This window comes from Suncus etruscus, chromosome 4 (assembly GCF_024139225.1).
Source record: "Suncus etruscus isolate mSunEtr1 chromosome 4, mSunEtr1.pri.cur, whole genome shotgun sequence".
Lineage (NCBI taxonomy): Eukaryota > Metazoa > Chordata > Mammalia > Eulipotyphla > Soricidae > Suncus > Suncus etruscus.
In genome coordinates this window covers 78,805,273-78,826,516 of record NC_064851.1, presented here as the reverse complement: position 1 = coordinate 78,826,516, position 21,244 = coordinate 78,805,273, and the positions used below count along the sequence as shown (strand labels likewise).

Below are 21,244 nucleotides of genomic sequence, written 5' to 3'. Positions count from 1 at the left end.
GGGTGGTTTTTTTTCCCCCTAGAGAGCAATTAGTGGCACAGAATAGTATTAATAATAACTTATTATGTAAATCTAAGTTTTGACATTAACAGGCTTCTTACGTATCTAAATCTTTTCTTTCTTTTAGTTTTCTTTTCTTATTTTTTTTAAAATGGGTCACACCCAGCAACGCTCAGGGCCTTCCATCTGACTTTGCTCAAGGATTACTTATGACACGACATGGAGAATCATATGGGGTTCTGGGGATCAAGCTCCTGTGGGTCAGTTGCAAGGCAAACACCCTATAGGTCATACTAAATCTTCTATCCCTTCAATCTTTTCTTAAAAAAAATCACATCTGACTGAAATGCAATTTCTAAAACCAGTTCTTGGCTGTCAATTGGGTGACAGCAATATTTTTCAACCCCAACTCTCATGATTAGAGGGTGTTAACAAGTCTTTGTTTGGGGTTATCCTGGCCTCTACAGCTACTTGCAGAGCCGAGGGCCCAAATTGCCCCGTCAGACAAGCACTGTGTCACTCACACTACTTCAAAGCAGAGCTTGTCTATTGACCAAGAGAATGCCTGCATGGGGACACCTCTATAATTATGCATGAAGTCATAAATATGTACTCTCTGTACTTTTCTGTGTTTAAGTGCTAGTTCACAACAAGTAAATGTTTTCTAAGTCTCCCAGGCTGAGAACATCTTACAATTACATAAGATAGAAAACACTTATGAGTGGTTGTTTTGTTAATAGGGGCCATTCTCAGCTGAACCAGGAGGGAGGGGCACTGTTGGCAGCAAAGTCCAGCTGTGTGATCTGAGAGCTCAATGATTTGTGTGGCCCAGACTGCTCAGGGCACATCAGGGCCACATCTGGTAGTGCTCAGGGTGCCATGGGATGAATGTAGTGGAACTCAGGGCCTCTTTAGGTTCGGCCTGGGCTTTAGCATTTGAGTTCTCTTCCAGATCCCCAAATAATCTTTCTAACTTATAGCACATATATACATACATATATATATATACATATATATATATTCATTCTTGGAGGGTAAGGGTGTCGAGCATGTGTGTGTGTGTGTGTGTATGTGTGTGTGTGTGTGTGTGTGTGTGTGTGTGTGTGTGTGTGTGTGTGTGTGTATTTGGGGCCTGAGAAATAGCACAGTGATAGGGTGTTTGCTTTGCACACAGCCAATCCAGGACAGATGGTGGTTTGAATCCCAGATTCCCATATGGTCACCAGTGCCTGCCAGGAGCGATTTCTGAGAGCAGAGCCAGGAGTAACCCCAAACACTGCCAGGTGTGACCCCAAAACCAAAAACAAACTACAAATAAAATAAAATAGACTTTAAAGGAATAGTACAGAAGGGCTATACCTGGCCTGGTTTCTAGTGCCCTGTGAAACTCTCTGCTATTTAATAGACTAAAAACAGGGCTGATGATGCACTGAGGCTTGCACAGCATTTGAACCCAGGATTCTCCAGAGCTGGAGTCTTTTCTACATTCCTGGTCTGCTTTCCACAAGGTCTATCATTTAAAAATCTGCTTCTTTGCATGTCTGCTACAGAGTTATTTCCTGTTAGAAAGCAAATATGCCACTAAGAGAGTGTCTGATAAAGTTTCATCAGATTAGCAGTTACCTGCAGCCTAACAGAAAGGAGACAAGAGCAGTGGGTGGCAGCTTTTTTTTTTTTTTTTTAAACAGGAGTTCAGGTAGAACCTGAGGGGAGGGGCAGAGTTCTAGCACAGACAAAGGATCAGACTGGGATTTGCCTGTGGCCACTCCACTGCCTTCTTGTTGCTGCTTGCCTTTGGAAAAGATTTCCCTGGTACTGATGGAAACCTGGAGACTGCTTTTGTATCTGGGAACCACTTGCTCACATTAAAGATGAAGGCTCACAGGACAGGACAGCAAGATCCGGAGCTACGTCTGGGCTAGCAAGAAGGGGTACCTGGTCCTGCAGGTTGGGATCTGGAATGTACCTCCTTAGATACTCTGAAAGCTCAGTGAATCAAAAAACTTAAATAAATGTTAGAACTAGGGCTGGAGGAACTGATCTATTTAAGAAGACTCAGTTAAACCAAGGGAAACATCAGACTAAAAGGGCCCCAGACTTGAGACAACCAAAAGGGGTCCCAGCTACAAAGTCAGACACCCGAGTTCACACACAGTTTTTGATATGTGCTATTCTCATTTGTGTGATATGTTATCTCATAGCCAAATTCAAATCCATATCTCAAATCCAAATCATATCTTGATTTGGGTTTCCTTGATTACAAGTGATGATGAGCATCTTTTCATCATGTGACTTTTGACTACCAGTCTGTCTTCTTCAGAGTACTATCTGTTCATTTCCTCTCCCAGTTCTTTTAGTAGGACTTTTGGGCTTTTTTTTGGTTGATGATCTTTGTGAGCGCTTTACATAGCTTGGATATTAACCCCCTGTCTGATGTGTTAATTATGAATATTTTCTTCCATTAATTTGGGAGTCTTTTAGTTTTAGTGTTTTTTTTTTTTTTTTTTTTACCAGCAGAAGGTTTTTAATTTGGTGTAGTCCCATTATTTTTATTTTTCTGTTGCCTCTGCCAGTGGAATATTATCACTGGAAACACCTTTAAGATCCGAGTATTGAAGAGTTCTGCTTATATTTTCCTGGATGCATTTGAAAGTTCATTTTTCTTAGGTCATTTATAAAATGGGACAAAAGTATGCTGAGATTTGAGATAAAAAAAGACAAAACAGAATCTAGTAACAATCCTGTTAAGAGAGATAGTTCAAAAATAAAGTCACTTAACTTGCATCTGTCTGACCCAGGTTTGAACTTTGGTATCCCATGAGGTCTCCCTAGCTCACCAGGAGTGATTCCTGAGTACAGTCAGGAGAGCCTCTCAGAACTACTGGTATGGTCAAAATCCAAAAAAGAAACTAGGAATGATCTTGGTATTTTTTCAAATCCTTTTTCATTTACCATCACTGAAATGTCAGTGAATAGGAATAGGAAACAATAGAAATAGAGGATGTACTTGGTGGTAGAGCACTTGCCTTAAGTGTGTGAGATTCTGGATTCCTTGCTTGGCATAAAGGGCAGAGTAAAGCAGGGCAGGGAAGAGTAGGGCAGGGTAGGGAAGACAAAACTATAAAATAATCTGAAAACTAGGAAATAATCTGAAATTTTCTGAGGCTATGTAAGTAAAGCAGAGTTGAGAATGAGGCCTGTCCACACACAACTGGACAAGCTCAGACATAACTATGAGAAGCCAGAGTGCCAGTGCATTGAAACTGATGAGACCAATCATCACTCAAAAAGTTTCCCACCAATCAGAACTCTGTCTTGATTGAAAACCCGTCTTTGCATACAGTGAACCTGAGTGTGAAGTAGGCTGCCTTTAATGCATATAAGCATTTCTTATCCCAGGCAACATGAAAACACTGCTAGAATGTTTCTGGGGCTTATGGCATCCAGTCTGCAATTATAAAAAAAACAAAACCCTGAAGTACATTCCTTACTGGTTTTCAGTTTACAGTAGTTAGTGGCATTCAACTATGTAGGACAGATCCAACGATCTTAAAAACACTTATGTAAGAATTTATACAATGCTCAGTGAACAGTGTGTGAATATTGGAGTGGAAAGGAGGATTAAACAAAGTTTTGCCAGTGAATTTTAGTTTAACCTTGAAAATTTTGTGAAATTTGCATATAAGGAGGGGTGGGGAAGGATTAAAGGAGGGCAGAAGTGGGTCTTAAAAACAATATTGGAAGCAGAGTAATAGTATCACTACTAAGGCATTTGCTTTCAACACTGCCAACCCTGCTTTAATCCCTGGCATTTTATATGGTCCTCGATCCCAGCTAGTAGTAATTCCTGAGTGGAGAGCCATGTGTAACCCTTGAGCACTGCCAGATGTGGTCTCCAAACCAAGCCAAATAATAAAATAAAAAAGGTGTCAGGGGATGAGAGGGATGATACAGAGTTTGAGGTGCTTTCTGTGCATGCAATCAATCTCAGTCTGATCCCCGGCATCACATATGGACCCCTGAACACTACCTGGAGTGAACCATGAAAACAGTAGAATCACCACTGACTAGTGAGTGGATCTTAAAAATCCACCACTTTGAGTGAGTCTAAACTCACTCAAAACAAACAAACAACCAAAGTCAACAACCACAACAAAACAACCAAACCATTATTATCTAGCAATCTCTTTCTTGGGGTCTGAGATTACTTGGTTGTCTCTGAGTCCCAAACAAGTCCCTGAAGAAGCTGAGAATCATGGAAAACAAGCATACACAAATTGATTGTTATTCTTAAATCATACTCCATGTAAAACTGCATTTATGTACTATGATCCCTGGGAGCAAAAGCATCATTTCTTTTCCTAGCCACACCCCACAGAAAAGCTGAAGGGTCTCCTAGCAGGACGAAGTACATTCTGAGAATTCATCACCATGACAGAAAATTTCACGTTATTATTAATATTATTATTAATTTTGGTGAGGGTGGGGCTTTCAAAATGGCAAATCTCAGCCAACTTGGCTGGTTATTCAAAGCTAGGAGGATGTGGTATTGTTTGGGATCTCTGGTGCCATAGATACTTAAGCCTCCATGGAGGCACAACTCTCAGGACTGCATGGCGATGCTCAGAGAACTGTGCAAAGCTAAGAATCAAACTCAGTTGGGTGCATACTAGATAGGCACATGATCCAAACTCTGTACTATTTCCTGATCCTCATATTATATCTTCTAAATAAAAATTTCTTTCAAATAAAGTTTGATAGATGATTTTTGATTACATATATGATTTTGTATTCCCAGAAAAGCAAATAGCAAGAGCAATTAACACAGGGTACATCTAAACAGTCAGGCACGTTACCAAGCATTTAGGTGTGTAAAAGTTAACTCATAGGAAATGCTCATTCTATTTATCTTACCTGAATGAGGCTTCTCTCAGTCTCTTTGATATACCAATTAAGACAATAATTTCTGCATGAAATTTTATGTGTGAAGATAATTCCTGCAATGTCATTTGACTCCTTAATTAAAAATGATTTTTTTCTAATTGTAGAACAGAATTTTATACACATTTAAAAATATATTTTTTCAAATTTTTCTTTCCAAAGGTATTAACTTTTCCCCTTCCTTCTTTCTTTTCCTTCCTTCTTTCCTTCTCATCCTCTCCTCCTCTCTTCCTTCCTTCTTTCTTCCTTACTCTCTCCTGCCTGGCCTCCTTCCTTCTTCTATCCTTCCATCCTTTATCCTTCCTCCTCCCTCTCTCCATCCTCCCTCCCTTCCTTCTTTCCTTCCTTCCTTTCTTACTTTCTCCTTCCCTCTCTTTCTCCATTTCTTCCTTTCTCCCTTCATCCCTCCCTCCTCCTTCCTCCCTCCCTCCCTCCCTCCCTTTCTTCCTTCCTCCCTCTCTTCCTTCCTCTCAGCCTTCCTTCCCTCCCTCCCTTCCTTCCTCCCTCCCTCCCTTCTTTCCTCCTTTCTTCCTCCCTCCCTTCTTTCCTACTTCCTCCCTCCCTCCCTCCATCCTCTGTCCCTCCCTCCCTCCCTCTATCCTCCTTCCTTCCCTCCCTCCATCCTCCCTCCCTTCCTCCCTTCTTTCCTTCCTTCCTTCCTTGGGCCACACCCAGCAGTGCTCAGGAGTTACTTCTGGCTCTGCACTCAGAAATCACTCCTGGCAGGCTTGGGGGACCATATGGAATGCCAAGGATTGAACCCGAGTCTGTTCTGGGTTGTCTGCGTGCGAGACAAATGTCCTACCGCTACGCTATTGCTCAGGCCCAATTTCTTTTTTTTTTTGGCCTTTGGTCATATTCAGTGAAGCTCTGGGCTGATTCCTGGCTCTGCACTCATAGATCACTCCTGGGGGTGCTCAGGGAACCATATGGAATTGAATCAGTGTCAGCAGCATGTAAGGCAACAGCTCTTCCTCTGTACAATTGCTCTGGCCTATCAAATTCTTTGATTCCATGAAACGCCCTTGCCCAGGTCTCAAGAGTCTGACTTGCAGAAGAAACTCGATCCTTCCGGAGATGAAGGAGTTAACGTGGACAAAGCTCCACCTCCTCTGCCTTCAGAGGGCAAAACAGGAGGCAACTATTCCTGGCAACCACGGTGCCAAGGCAGGATGGCATGAGAGCAATGAACAGGAGGTCGGGGTGCCCGCTGGCCCCGTCTGTTCTCTCTTGTGGTCAGTGGTGCCACTCCTCCCCCCATCTCAGGCTAGCCCCTCTCCCTGGAGGACAGGAGCTGGGGGTGGGCGAGTCTCCACAGGAGTGGCCACCAGGGAGTCTGGCAGAGGTGCTGCTTCCTGGACTCCATGCCAGGACTTGTTGGGATTCAGACAGAGGCTGAGCAAGAGGCCTGGCAAGGAGATCCAGACTCATTGCAAGTGGCCTCTGCACACACCAAGGATTACAACCAGGCAATGTACATAGGTTTTTTTCTTTCAGTACCAGGGACTGATCTCAGGGACTCAATATGCAGAGCCAGGACCCAGGCTCTATGGCCAGAGGAACCTTTAGTTCCAGAGGCCATTTACTATTCCCACAGTCCAATCCCTCTCACTTAAATAATATTCCACAGCATTTGAGACCAGACTGAGGCCCAAATCATCCCTGTACCTGCACCAGCCCTCCTTCCCCTTTGCCATAGCAGGAAATGATTCCAGAAGCAATTCCTTCTTGAGGTCTACATTCTCTCCAAACAACAGATCCTGCAACTGCAACTTTCCAGCATTTCTCTAAACACTTACCACAATGTGGCACATTCATACCGGAACCATGCAGTTTTGGAATGGCAGAATGAAGATGGATCAGGAGAGATAATCTCTTTGTGTGTGTGTGTGTGTGTGTGTTTTCCAAAAAGAAGACAGTCTTGTATAACCAGTTTCTATTGACTGTGTGATTTTTCCTGAAAATAGAATGGGCCTAGCAACAGTGCAGGCCATCCAGGGCTCAGACAAACAAGCTCACCTATAGTCAGAGGTGCCTCTGGCACTGCCTATGGGCTGGCCTCTCTAGCTCAGTATTTGCTGGGCCCATAAGTAAACACATGACTTTACTGGAATGAGACCCAAGGACTGTCACTACACCTCACTGGCACAGAACAAGGAGCAGGACACCTCTGACCAGTGTGCTGGGTGTGCTGAACAAGAGAGAATGAATTCCCATCCAGCTACCAACCCTTATTTTCAAAGAACTTGGCTCTCCAGCTTCCCAAGTCCCAAGTTCCAGCCCCTGAGAGCATCACTAACTCTACATTAGCTTTACCCCTCACCTAGTTCTACTGGGATCATCTCAAGGCTGTCAAGGTCCCCCTCACTTCATTTACCTTCCCTCTCTCCATTTCTCTGTTTGATCCATTCTGATCTTAGATGCCCTTGACAGATTCTTCTCTTCATAGTCAAGGTCAGCCCCACTCTGGATGCACAGCTCAGACATCACTATTTTTTCAGAAATATGGGCTTCCAACCTCCCTGCACACCCCCTCCCAAAGGGCTAGAGAGATGGCACAAGGATTAAAGTGCTTGGCTTGCTGCACCTGACCCATTGCCAGGACTTAACCCCACACACAGTGAAGAGAAGGGGAGGAGAAGGGATGGAAGGGAAGGGGAGGGGTGGGAAGGGTAAAGGAAAAGAAGGAAAGGGAAGGAAAAAGGAAGGGGAAAAGAGGAAAAAGGAAAGGAAGGGATGGGAGGGAAAGAGAGGAGAGGAGGAGGAAAGGAGGGGAGGTAAGGAGGGTGAAGGGGAGGAGAAGGGAAGTGCTGCCTGGTACATGCCCAGGCCAATGTTTAATGCATTAGCAGGCCCATGAGGAGACTTTGTTCACCCCACACCCTTCCTACTGTACCTTAAAATAAATGGTAAGTACAATGGTGACCATGTGTAGAAGAGAGAAGAAGAATAAAGTAAATACAAGCAGTTTGGAAAGAGTTTTTAAAACTGAGTGCAGTGGATGAATTGGACCTCTTGCAGATGTGTTTAGACTCAGGAGCCTCTCAGAAAATGAACCTGTTCAAGAAGTCCTGTTCAGACTTGACTGGCAATCTATTCTGCAATCTGGATCCAAGAGTCAAACTGGGATTTGCCAGACATAAACCTTTAACCAACTTTCCACCCTCCAGCAAAACCCTGGCATTAAGTGCCCTTACAGCTGGCCTGAAGAAGAAATAAGTGCACCCCGTCTGGAAGACTGACTGCGACACTGCAGAAATGCTAATTAACCCAGGGGAATGAAAGTGGGTCAACGGTTTGCGTAAGTGCTGAGCCATATGGAGGAGTCTGATGTGTTGGAGACTCTAAACTCTGCATCTAAGTAGAGAATTGCTTAAAAATGGGAAGCGATTGTACTTGATACCTCCATCTATCTCTCCATTCTATTTCCTGAGCACCCAGCAGAAGCTCCCCACTGTGATTCTGGCAGATACACACCTCTCCCTGCACACTATTGTTTTTCAAGTCAGCAGACACAAACCAGGCATTTGGCTGCAAGTAGAGCCAGTTCCACAAGGGCAAAGCAGCAGGAGCTGGAAAGAATGAACAGGCTCAGGGTGGATTGTGCTGCTGCTGTCCCGGTCAGGGGTGCACACCAAGGCCAAGGCCGAAAAAAGGAGTCAGGGCAGCCAAATGCTCCAGCGCCCACTGAGAATGTGCCTGCGGAGGGGCTGGGAAGGGAGCCACAGGCATGCTCCTGCCAAGCAGGAGGCACAGGACTGGGAGCCAAGTGGCCATATAAAGGCACCAAGGGGAGGAAGGGCAGTACCTCCTTAACCAGCCCCCCACCCGCCCCCGAGAGGATGGAGGGAGAGACAAGAAGAGGTCATGTTATCTCTGGACTGCTGAAGGCCAGGGTTATGTGCAGAATGAGCTGCCAGGAAAATGGCAGGGGCTTTTGCTTTCAGCCCACATTCTCTACACAATTGTGGTTTCATTTTTAACAGCAAGCATCCATATCAGACAGTGTGAGAGGGGTTGAAGGTAGCCAGCTGTGCTAAATAAAGTCTAAATGAGATGACAAGGAAACTTGAGAGTATTGGGGGGGGGGGTGTAAGGCACTGGCCTTGCATGTGGCCAACCTAGTTCAGAACTTGGCACCACATGTGGTCTCCCAAACACCCCTAAGAGTGATACCTATGTGCAGAATCAGGAGTAAGTCGTGAACACAACCTTATCTACAGATTAAAAAAAAAAAAGATGAAACAGAGAGACCTGACCTTGGGAGCCACACAAAACAGGCCAAGTTGTGTGTGTGTGTTGGGGGTCCCAGGATAGGCAGTAAGGTTGAGCTTGTACCTCATAATGCTCCTCCCTGAAAAAAGGAAAACTGACTCATATCTTTGGGAGACCCAGGCACTACATGGTCCCAGAGCAGATCTATGAGAAACCCTCTGAGCATTGAGCTGCAAGAGGCCTATGAGCACTACCCCCAAAACGAGTGAGAGAGAGAGAGATGAGACGAGGAGTGAGATGAGAGAGAGAGAGAGAGAGAGAGAGGAAGAGAGAAGAGAGAGAGAGAAAGAGAGAGAGAGAAAGAGAGAGAGAAGGATATTAACATGTAGATAGTTTACTGGGCAGCTACATGTCTATGAACAATGGGAAAGTCAATACAGACACTTGATTTTTAGACATAACCTGTGGCCAGTATTATTTTACAGAAGAAATGGGGAAATCCCTTTATGTTGTTCTCTCTTCAAAACAACCCTGGACATATTTTGCTGATGCTAAATGCAGCAATGCTGACGTCAGCAGCAAGCCCAGCACCCAAAGGTTGATAATGGTTCTGCTTATTTTTTTCTTATTAGACCCAATCTGTTGGCCACATTTGGTTTGTACCACATGCCGTTTGCACCACCATAAAGCAAAACAATATGTGCATGTTTCTTAAGTGACAGCTTGTCACTGAATTGGGTTTTAATAGAATAGACTTTTTGCCAAAAACTAAAGTTTAGCCTTCAAAATTGCCTCAGGCCAATGTAAGTGTATTTCAGTCTCCATTCTGGGGTGGATGGAACTGGGAGTGATTAGTTGTTCTGTAGACCTTGGACAAATGAACCTCATAGTCAGGAGCCAAAGAAAGTTTCCCATGTCCTCCCTAAGAAAGCCCTTTGTGAAGGAAGGGAGGATAGATTCTTTGACTCTGAGGCTGTTGATGAAGCTGAAAGCCCTTGGCTCGGAGCCACAAGCCTCGCACACTACAGGCCCCTCAACATCCCACCAAAGGCTTGTTTTCAATCAACTCAACTAAAAGTTTATCTGCTGCAAACCGACAGTGGTGTTTTTGTTTGTTTGTTTAAGTAAAGTCACTTTATTTATTGGAACATGAGGAGGAAAAAGGAAGGGAGGGAAAGAGGCATATGTATGTACATGTGCACACACAAGCACTCACATGCATTTATTCAAAAAATATTGCAGGTTTCTCTGGACAGGAGAACTGCGGATAACTCAAAAAGTGCAAGAAAAGGAATAATAAACCCCAAACAAGTGCCCTTTTCAAAAAACATTTGCACAACACTTGCTGAATAGTTTAGCAATGAATTTAGTGCTTATTTCGTAGTTTGTCTAGCTAAGGCTAGTGAGCAATGCTTTTCACAGACAGTTCTGAGGGTCCTGCTGGGCAAGACCTTGGCTCCCTCCCCTTGATGTGCCCACCTGGATTCCTATCTGCAACCTCAGTAGGACCAGGGCACATACATCAATATTATCCATGGCTCTATTCCGGAAGGACTTGTTTTGACAGGCTGGCAGAGAAAATTCATGCGAGAGTCTAACACGCATCCGTTTTTTCTGGGCAGTTGCTGGTGCAAAAGGCAGTAGGAGGTTATCACCATTTCCTGGAGAAACTGACACCAACTCTGGGCCTGGCTTGCTAATTGGGCTCCTAATTCACAAGGGAGATTTACTGTCAGCCACATGCATGCAGAGAAAGACTGACCCTGTGTGGCTGAGTGGATTTAATCGTGGTGAATCTCTTTGAGGTTTTGTAGAAAACTCTTTGCTGTCAAAATCTAAAGGAAAATTATTTTAAGGAAGCACCTTAATAATGTATACCCGAGGCCTCCAATCCTCCAGTTTGCTTTTCCTTTGAATTGCTTGAGAAGCTTCATAAAATGGTTGGCTTTTTTTTTTTTTTTTTACTTTTTTGGTTCCATTCCAGGCTTGAATCAGAATCTCCCCAGGCTGAGGTCTGCAAAGGTACTTTGATTGTTAAAGCTTCCCAGTTGAGCTTGATGAAAAGCCAAGTGCAGGAGCCACCAATTAAAATAAAAATAGACACAGGAACCACATACCACTTTAACACTTACTATCTGTTTGGGTGATGCAGTTCTTAAGAACCTAAATCCATGTTCCTTGTAAATAATTCTCACGGCATAATTCTGGCATAAGGCAAAGTGAAGTGAAACCTCACTTCCAACCTCTCATTATCAACTGTCGTGATAGAGACAAAGGAAGTACATTTTAAAAAAGCAGATCTGGGCCAGGAAGGCAGTTCAGTTGGCTGAACACATGGTTTTGCTTGCAGAGCATTGGGGCTGATCCTAGCACTGAACAGTCCCTAGAGCACACCTGGAGCCCCTTTCACCCTCAAGCCAAGTACCAGAACCTAAAATTCAGAAAGTAAATAAATAAGAGATCTTTATATGCTGAAGTTAGACTTTATCTTGATAAAAGATAAATATGACTAATGTATACAAAATGGGAAAAAACATTTCTGGGAAAATTCTCATATAATGTAATCATTTTTTTTCTCTCTTTCTCTCTTCTTTCTCTTTCCTTCTTTCTTTCTTTTTCTTTCTCCTCTCCTTTCTTTCTCTCTTTATTTCTCTTTCTCTCTTTTCTTTCTTCTTCTCTTTCTTTCTTTCTTTTCTTTCTTTCTCTCTTTCTTTCTTTCTCTTTCTTTCTTTCTTTCTTTCTTTCTTTCTTTCTTACTTTCTTTCTTTCTTTCTTTCTTTCTTTCTTTCTTTCTTTCTTTCTTTCTTTCTTCCTTCCTTCCTTCCTTCCTTCCTTCCTTCCTTCCTTCCTTCCCTTCCTTCCTTCCTTCCTTCCTTCCTTCCTTTCTTTCTTTCTTTCTTTCTTTCTTTCTTTCTTTCTTTCTTTCTTTCTTTCTTTCTTTCTTTCTCTCTTTCTCTTCCTTCCTTCCTCCTCCTTTTTCCTCCTTCTTTCCTTCCTTCTTCCTTCCTTCCTTCCTTCCTTCCTTCCTTCCTTCCCTTCCCTTCCCTTTTTCTTCCTTCCTTCCCTCCCTCCCCCTCCCCCCCCCTCCCTCTCTCCCCTCCCCCTCCCTCCCCTTCCTTCCTTCCCTCCCTCCCTCCCTCCCTTCCTTCCTTCCTTCCTTCCTTCCGAAGGTGCTAAGTGAAGCCATACCCAGTGTTGTTCACAGCTTATGGTCATTCTAGGCTCAGGAATCACTCCTGACAAAGCACCTGTATGGGGTACTGGGGATCAAACTCATGTCTACTCTTCCTCACCATAACCTTAATGAGAATTAACAGAGGGGAGCAGGAAGATATTCTCCTTCTCCAACACAGGGCCACCTGGTTCAAAGAGTGAAAGCCATTTTTCAAAAAGTCATTTTCAAAAGTCATTGGCTCCATTTCCTGTGAAGTTCCTCACTGGGGGATAAGATTCCTTATAAAGGTGTGTAGAAGTGACATTTTACCTTACTATGTTAAATTACCAGTGTTTTTTTCTCTTTCTTTTAGAGATTTTTGTTTTAATATTTTTTTGAAAATAGAAACAAAATTTAATTTAAAAATAATTCAGAAAAATGGAATTTCTGCTGATTCTTTCTGAATGTGGTCATTGGGCTTTGAATAAAGGGCAACACAGCCTGTTAAGAGATTTAAAAAATGCCAAAATATGTATTGGCAACTCAAATTTGGAGAAAGATTTCCTAGAATTGAAACAAACACAGATATAGGAAATTATTGTTCTATTTAGAAATTTGTTGGATGGCCTGGGGTTACATCTGGTGATACTCAGAGGCTACTCTGGGCTATGTGGTCAGGAGTTGTTTCTGGCAGTGTTTGCTCAGAGTATCATACTGGGGAAGAAGGGAGTCAAAGCTGTGCTCCTGAATGTACATGACTTCTGACCCCTAGAGCTCTCTCCCTGGCTCCCCAGAAAACTTAACCCTTACAGATGTAGACACTTGTACTGGAAGTCACTTTTATTTCTAGAAAAAGGTGAAAAACAAAATTATATTCAGCCTCATTTGTACCAAGAGGAACTTGAACATAAGGTACTGTGCAGGTCTGAAACAATTTAAAATGCTCAAAAGGCTGGCACTTTTACTTCCTCTACTGACCTTGGGGGGTCAATCCTGGGCCCCAGATGGTCTTCCATAAAAAGCCATTCCAATCACTAAGCCAGGAGTAATTCCAAGTACTGCTGTATGTGATTCCCCCACAAAAATCTTCATTCCTGTTTGGCTTTTGTATAACAGCCCACAAGTGTGAAAATTATAGGAAAAGAAATTTTATTGTTTCTTTTTTCCAAACTAGAATGAAGAAAATAAATATTTAAGGGGAAAGTAACAGAAAAAAATTAAATATTTTCCAGATTCCAAAGCATTTCACATGCTTGATATCCATCTTGCCAGTGTTCAGTATGAGCCCATAAATCAGCAATCACCACAGGCTTAGGAAGACCAGACTTAAGTTTCATGGGCTCCAAGTACCCAGCAAAGCAGTGGCACAAATGATTGATTACCATTTGAAAATGAAAATATTAATAATGATAATGCTCCAATATGGAAGCTTTTGGTTTATAATTTTAGGAAGTCATTGGGACAACTATGTACTTTCTTATAGCTTGAATGTTTTTTATGGCTCTTCTAAGATATTTTGAATTGGGGGGTACTTCATACCTGTAATACTCAGGGCTTAATCCTGGCTCTGTACTCAGATGTCACTTCTGGTAGTCCTTGCAGAATATCATCTAGGGTGCCAGGGATGGAACTAGGTTGACCACATCCAAAGCAAGTGCCTAAACCTCTGTACTATGTCTGACTTCTAAGGTATTGGAGTTCTGAGAGAAATATAAATTATATATTATTTTCTTATTAGAAAGGCCAGCCAGATGTTTTAAGATAATAATATTTCCCTCCATAGTATAAATAAAAGCCATATAAAGTCAAAGTAAATTTTTAAAAACTTAACACCATGACTTTAAGGCAAAAATAAATCAACACTAAAAAGTATTTATCTTTACGAATGAAGGAGCTGATAGTATGACAAAATTGGTTCCAAGAATAATTGAAGAACTGTGTGTTCACAGCATTAAATTAAGTGTTAGAATATGATGACTAGGTTAGATACACACCTGGTTAATAGCTCAAGGCAATAAAACATAACTTTTGAGGTTATATTGTCTACCAGAAAGAGGTCAACGAGTTAATGTGTAACTTTAGAGTGTCTGGGTTCTAATCAAATAGTAAATAGCAAGTTTGAACACAGATTACATTTTTCTTTAGGATTAAGTCTGTTATCATAGTGCCATGTCAGAGCAGGTAGCCCCCTACTCTGCAGCCTATTCTTAAATAATAAATAATTTTTTTAACAAATAGAGAAGTGGTTAAGATCATGGACCTGTAAGCACTGTGTTCTTGTGAGAAGTCCCATATACAACAGTCTTTAAGCAATGTCTCCATGAACAAGGAACTGGCAGCTCCAAAGGTGAGCAGTGTGACCTCATCAAAAACAAACTGGTCTTTGAGAAATTTCATCAGAGAGTCCCATAGGCTCTTCTCACAAGAGGCCTATTCACACATATCTTTATTTTGGACATTTTGAGAATTACCTTGAACATGTCTGGTAATGGGATTTCCCCCTGCAAATAATTTCCAGAGGTGGGTAGACATTACTAAAGATCATTTAAGACCAAGAGAAGAATCAATGGAAAAGGAGGAGAGAAATCTATAGAAAGATAACTTCACCATCTAAAATACTCATCAACAGAGCTAAAATGGCAATGTGGGAGAAGTGGCCCCTGAGCAATCATTAATGATTATGATATTGACCTTTGGGATCATGAGAGATGATGCAATTTTTAGTATATTCTCATAAGGCAAGTGAATATGTAATATATTGTACAGGATTATTGCCACAGTGATTAGAATTACGGGTTGAGTCAGTTGATAGTGTTAGTGGCATGCCTAGTATGTTTGAGGCCTGAATATGATCCTTTTCACTACATGGTTCCCTGGTCACCACAATATGTGGTCCTTGGGATCCCTGAACCAAGTGTGCTCCTTGTCATCTTCCAGCACTCCAAACTGAAGGGCCAGGCCCACACTTCTGGGGCCAAGAATGGTCCCAGGAATACCACTTCAGCTGTTAGTGTTGAGGGCTGGCACTTATTTAAAAAAATAAAATAATCACTAAAACATGATTAGCAAGCTGGTAAATTTGTATTCCTTGTATGGCTCTGAATTCACTACATATAACTGAACCATGTGTCAGTTTTTTTTTTACAAGGTGTTCTCTATTCTTTTTCTTCTTCATATTTTGGGGAGAATTCATACCCACTGGTGCTCAGGGAGGATCACTCCTGGCAGATATGAGGAACCACATGGGTTGGGATGTTAGGCATTGAACTCCAGTCTACTGTGTGCAAGACGAATGCTTACCCACTGTACTATTGCTCTGGCTCCTCAACTCTTATTTAATAATAATTGTAACGGGTCACAAGAGTATAATATATATCAAGATAAAAAAGGTAGTATAAATATCAATTTTGTTTTATAAATAACCATTGATCTAAAGTTAAAATTTGAAAAATTATCATTTTATGTCAATTAAAACTTTAATAAAACATTAAAGCAGAATCAGAAAAGGCATCCTTCTAAATACACAGATTTCATGGTTTTCCTGTTGATTATGCTTGTATGTTTATCAAACCTGGCCATCATCTAAACTATTTCAGAGAAATAAATAGTATTTACCTAAATAATGACATTAAAAAATAGAGTTAGAGGGTTGGAGAGATAGTACAGTGAGTATGGTGTTTGTCTTGCATGTGGCAGATCTTGGCATCTCATATAGTTTCCTGATCCTGCCAGGAGTAATTTCTGAGCACAGAGTCAGGGGTAACCCCTGAGCACTGCCAGGTGTGGCCCCAAAACAAACAAATAAAAAATTTACTTGCTAGTACTCAGCTGATGGGAATTTCTTCCTTTAAATAAAAAGAATTAGAGAGTCAAATATGAAAGACTTTATCTGTGGAAAATACAAACAAACAAAAAAAAACTTGTAGTATAACAACCTTATAAACATGATATTTAAATAAAATTAAAAAAAGAATTACAGTTTATGGCATGATTAGAACTTATACCATCAAAGTATTTTTCATCCATATTGAGGTCTATTGAAAAGGGACTTCTCTAGGGGCCAGATAGCTTAGGATAAGGCACTCACTCCTTTCTCATGCAGCTAACTTTGATTTGGTTCGGGCAAGATATGTGGTTCCTGAGCCTTAGCAGAAGTAATTCTTGAGCACAGAGCTAGGAATAAGCCTTGTGCACACTTGGGTATGGTCTCAAACAAACAAAAACAAATGGGTCTTCAGAGATAGTCATTTAAGTCATCCAAGTTCAGAATATCAAAGCAAAAAAAGAATTAGAATAAAGTTACAATAAAAATTTATAAAGTAAATAAAACTAGAAAGTAAAAACTCATTACTCTTTTATTTTTAATAAGGTGTGGAGCTTATACTTAGCAGTGTCAGGGGACGCTTTCAGCTAGGTGCTTGAAGAATTATGTAGTGTCAAGGATTAGGTCTGTAATTGAGCTTCAGCATACAAAGCAATTGAGCTGTTTTTTCAGCTCACTAATCTCTGAAGTAAATATAAAAATTATTTTACTAATATTAAACATATAATGCATATATATTTTTTCTACCAACTTTTTCCTTGAAAGAAGAAAACTAGAAATAAAAGATTTCAAGTCAGCTAATATACAAAACAAAAGTTAATAACCACCTAATGGACATTCTAACTACAGACTGTGAATATTTTTTATTTGTTTGTTTGTTTTTGTTTTTTGGGCCACACCTGGTGACACTCAGGGGTGACTCCTGGCTCTGCGCTCAGAAATCAGTCCTGGCTTGGACAGGACCATATGAGACACAGGGGGATTGAACCGCAGTCTGTCCCAGGCTAGTGCTTGCAAGGCAGATACCTTACCTCTAGTACAACGAATCCGCCCCCTCCAAACTGTGAATATTTTAAGGAAAATTAATCAGTCATTTTTCACCTGACAACTTCTTATATCTTGAAATCTTTCAGAAAGTTATGTAATTTAGAGAAAATTTAGAGAAAAAAATATATAGAGAGAGGAGACACACTATCACTGAACCAAATCAATAACTCCTAGAAAACATTTTATTCATTATTTGATGTTTTATCTACTTAACTCTCCCCTTCCCCTTAAACTCATTTTAAAAAATTAAAAACTTACTGGCATTTTGGGGCAATGAAATGGTGATATAATAAAATCACAGAAATTTTTGCCATCTACAAATCCAAAAACAGACTACTGACCTTTGACTAAGAAGCAGCTAATAATAGTATAATGCCTGACAAATTTAGTCATTTTTAGCATAAAAATTTGGCTGGGCAAAGAAAAGTTTAGTGGTATTTATTTCTCATAGGGATTTTATATATATATTTGGTTTTTGGGTCACACCCGTTGGCGTTCAGGGGTTACTCCTGGCTCTATGTTCAGAAATCATTCCTGGCAGCCTCGGGGGACTATATGGGATGCCGGGATTTGAACCACCATTCTTCTGCATGCAAGGCAAATGCTTTACCTCCATGCTATCTCTCTGGTCCCATCATAGGGATTATATTTTAAACTAGTTTTGATGTTACTAATATAAACAAACACAAAACTTTATTTTAAAATATTCTTTGCATGCACATAAATTATTATTGTAAATATGTGAAACTGTTACTTTAAAAATGTGTCAGTGAAGTGAATATATTATATATATATTTTTTATTTTGGAGTCTCACCAAGTGAACTCAGGGGTTAATCCTGGCTCTGTGTGCCAAAATTATGCCTGGTAGGCTCGGGGAACCATATGGGATGCTGGGAATCAAATCTGAGTCGGCCATGTGCAAGACAAATACCTTAACTGCTATGCTGTCACTCTGGCCTCTGTATTTCCATATAAAAATTTCAGTAAAGAGTGGATATTATGAGTCCAGAGTGATAGTACAGTGTTAGGGTGCTTGCTTTGCACAGGTTGTTGACAGAACCCTAGCATTTCTTACAGTCTCCTAAGCAACACCAGTAGTGATCCCTGAGTGCAGAACTAGGAGTAAGCCCTGAGAACTGCTAGGTGTGGCCGAAAAATAAAAAAAAGTAAAAGAAGACAACCAAAAAAGAATAGATGCTAATTTAATCAATTATGAGGTCAAATAAGAGTACACTGCATTTAATGTTCAAGAACTTGTAATACATATTCATATTTATAATATGCATTCTAATTTTACTAAGAAGTTCTTCGTGAATTCTTCCTTTAAAAATTATACACATTGGTACCCACACGTTTATAAGCCAAATTAAGATTTAAAGAGATAGTACAGAAATTAAGGCATTTGCTTTAAATACAGCTGAACAGGGTTTGACCCCTACAAAGCATGTGGTCTCCTAAGAACTACCAAGAGTGACCCCCAAAGCCCTGAGCCCTTGAGTTTTACCAATGCAGTCCCCAAATCACTCAACCAACCAACTAAACAAATCAAAAGTCAATAACCAAAACACTCCAAATTATTTCCTTTAAATACTTACCTAGAAATTTCATCTTCTAGATCCAATAAGATCAAAGACTCAAAAAAAAGTTCAAGGTCATTAGAATCTTCTAAGTATAACCAGTGTAAGGGGCTCTGTATAGTTTCTATCAGAAGTTCCTGTTATTAAAGTGCTTATGGCAGATCCTTCTCCTCTATCTCAATAAGATGGGAATAAAACCACCTATTCTCATTGGACTCCTAGGAGACTATCATTAAGGGGTTCTACAGATCAGTTATTGGGGACAACATTGGAAGTCATTCATTTAAAAAATAAAATAAAATAATGAAATAAAATTGCTGGTGGAGCTTGGGAGCTATTCCCTGTTCTGTGGTAGATATCCAGCTACTGAACCAGGGTATCCAACATGCTAACATGTGCCAAACCTACTGAGTAATATTTCCAACTCCTAAGGCATGTACCTTCTCTACATTAGGAATCTTTCTTCCACACCAAAATCCCACTGATTGCTATTTCAACTTCAAACTACTTCCTCTGACACTGCCTCTTGTAGGTAATATCTTGCCACCAAAGCAGCCTATCTTCCATCTAATGGACACATATGACATGCATAATACTTGTACATTCACAATAAAAAGTCCTCCAATTGGTTCACACAGATGTACCCATTAAAGGGTATACAGAAAAGTTCAAAGCACAAAGAACTGACCTGCTTCTGCTGGTATTTGTCAATTAGATTCAAAAACAAGGCATAACATCTGGAATAATTAGCCAAAGCCACACAGCAGTCATGGTAAGAAGTAAGTTTGCTGCAGAAATGACAAATGGAAAAATTAAGATAATTAAATTTTTTTTCTATAGATGTTTAATACACACAGTATTATTTTAAATACAAAGCTTTAGACTGTTACTCAGTTAATGAAAAGAAGAAACAGTTCACACTTTAGTCCAGAGCAGCCTTAAAGAGGAATACTCTGCTTTAGATTCTCAGGCTCTGAAGCAGGACATTTTAATATTGTTCCTTAAAAGAGAAATTTAGAGCCTCCAACACCTGTATCAATACATGAATTAACACTCCCCACATATGACTAAAAACAAACAAAATCCCCAAAATACAAACATACAAAGCTTCGGAAAACTCACAAGCTAGGAAATTTACTGTGGAATGCATCAGAAGCAAATACTAAATTGCTCCAATATACATCCTAGAAGCTATCAGTAGTGTACAGGGGGGTCCAATCTTTGTACACCCCAGACCTGCACTTATCCATAGGCTGGAGGGTAATAAACACCATATCAGGCAAAATAGGCCTTAAGGCAAAAACCCTGAAAAATAAGTTTCAAAATTTCTAGAGCAAGCCAACAAATAAAACATACTAGGTAACTCCAGTGAATGAAGATCAGGTTGAGGGTTGTTTATAAATCACTTACTAACTGATACTTATTAGATAAAACTTAAATGTGTCAAAAGTATAAAATTTAGTTTTTAATTAAACCCCCAAATCCAAACAGAGTAAAAAGAAATACATTAATAAGCATAAAAACAGAAGAAATAAAATGAAAATGATTTAAGAAAGCAAGCTAACAAATAGTGAATCTTTGTAAAACATAAATTCACAAACTCTAGCAAGATCAACTTGTTTTAAGTTACCCAACTTTGGAAAAACTATTGAATCTTTTTTCTATGCCTCAGTTTCTTCACTCATAAAATGAAAATGATAGTGAAATATGTCAGAGGGAGAGAAATAGACACAGAATAGTTTTAAAGAAAATAAAAGGCATTATTGTAATAATGCCCAGAGACAATAGAGATGAGGGTTGGAAGGACTGGCTCACCACAAAGAGTGGTGAATGCAGTTAGAGAAATAACTACACTAGCAGCTATCATGACAATGTTAACAAGTGAGAGAAGTAAAATGCCTGTCTCATATACAGGCTGGGGGTGGGACACTGGTGGTGGGAATATTGCACTCGTGAAGGGGGTTTCTCTTTTCATGACTGAAACCGAACTACAAACATGTTTGTAATCATGGTGCTTAAATAAAGATAGGGGCCGGAGTGGTGGTGCAAGTGGTAAGGCACTTGCTTTGTCCTAGCTAACCTAGGACAGACTATGGTTCAATCCTCCGGCGTCCCATATGGTCCCTCAAGCCAGGAACCATTTCTGAGTGCATAGCCAGAAGTAACCCCTGAGCATCACTGGTGTGGCCCAAAAAGCAGGGGGAGAGGGAGGGAGGGAGGGAGGGAGGGAGGGAGGGAGGGAGGGAGGGAGAGAGGGAGGGAGGAAGGAAAGAAAGAAGGAAGGAAGGAAGGAAGGAAGGAAGGAAGGAAGGAAGGAAGGAAGGAAGGAAGGAAGGAAGGAAGGAAGGAAGGAAGGGAGGAAGGGAGAGAAAGAAAGAGAGAAAGAAAAGAAAGAGAAAGAGAAAAATAGAAAGAAAATGATAGAACTACCTTTTGATAAGGAGTAAATAAACTTGATTTTGAAAAGCCCTTAAAATGTTATCTGA

The 21,244-nt window shown here is 40.7% G+C and overlaps 1 protein-coding gene across 1 annotated transcript in view; it reads right to left on the bottom strand.

Annotated features, from left to right (window-relative positions):
- The window catches only part of ARMC2 (armadillo repeat containing 2), a 153,062-nt gene that overhangs the window by 16,524 nt on the left and 115,294 nt on the right, over positions 1 to 21,244 (bottom strand). Inside the window, exon 12 of the mRNA XM_049771233.1 lies at positions 19,447 to 19,546. Coding sequence (XP_049627190.1) covers positions 19,447 to 19,546 — 100 coding nt within the window. The remainder of the gene's footprint in view (positions 1 to 19,446; positions 19,547 to 21,244) is intronic.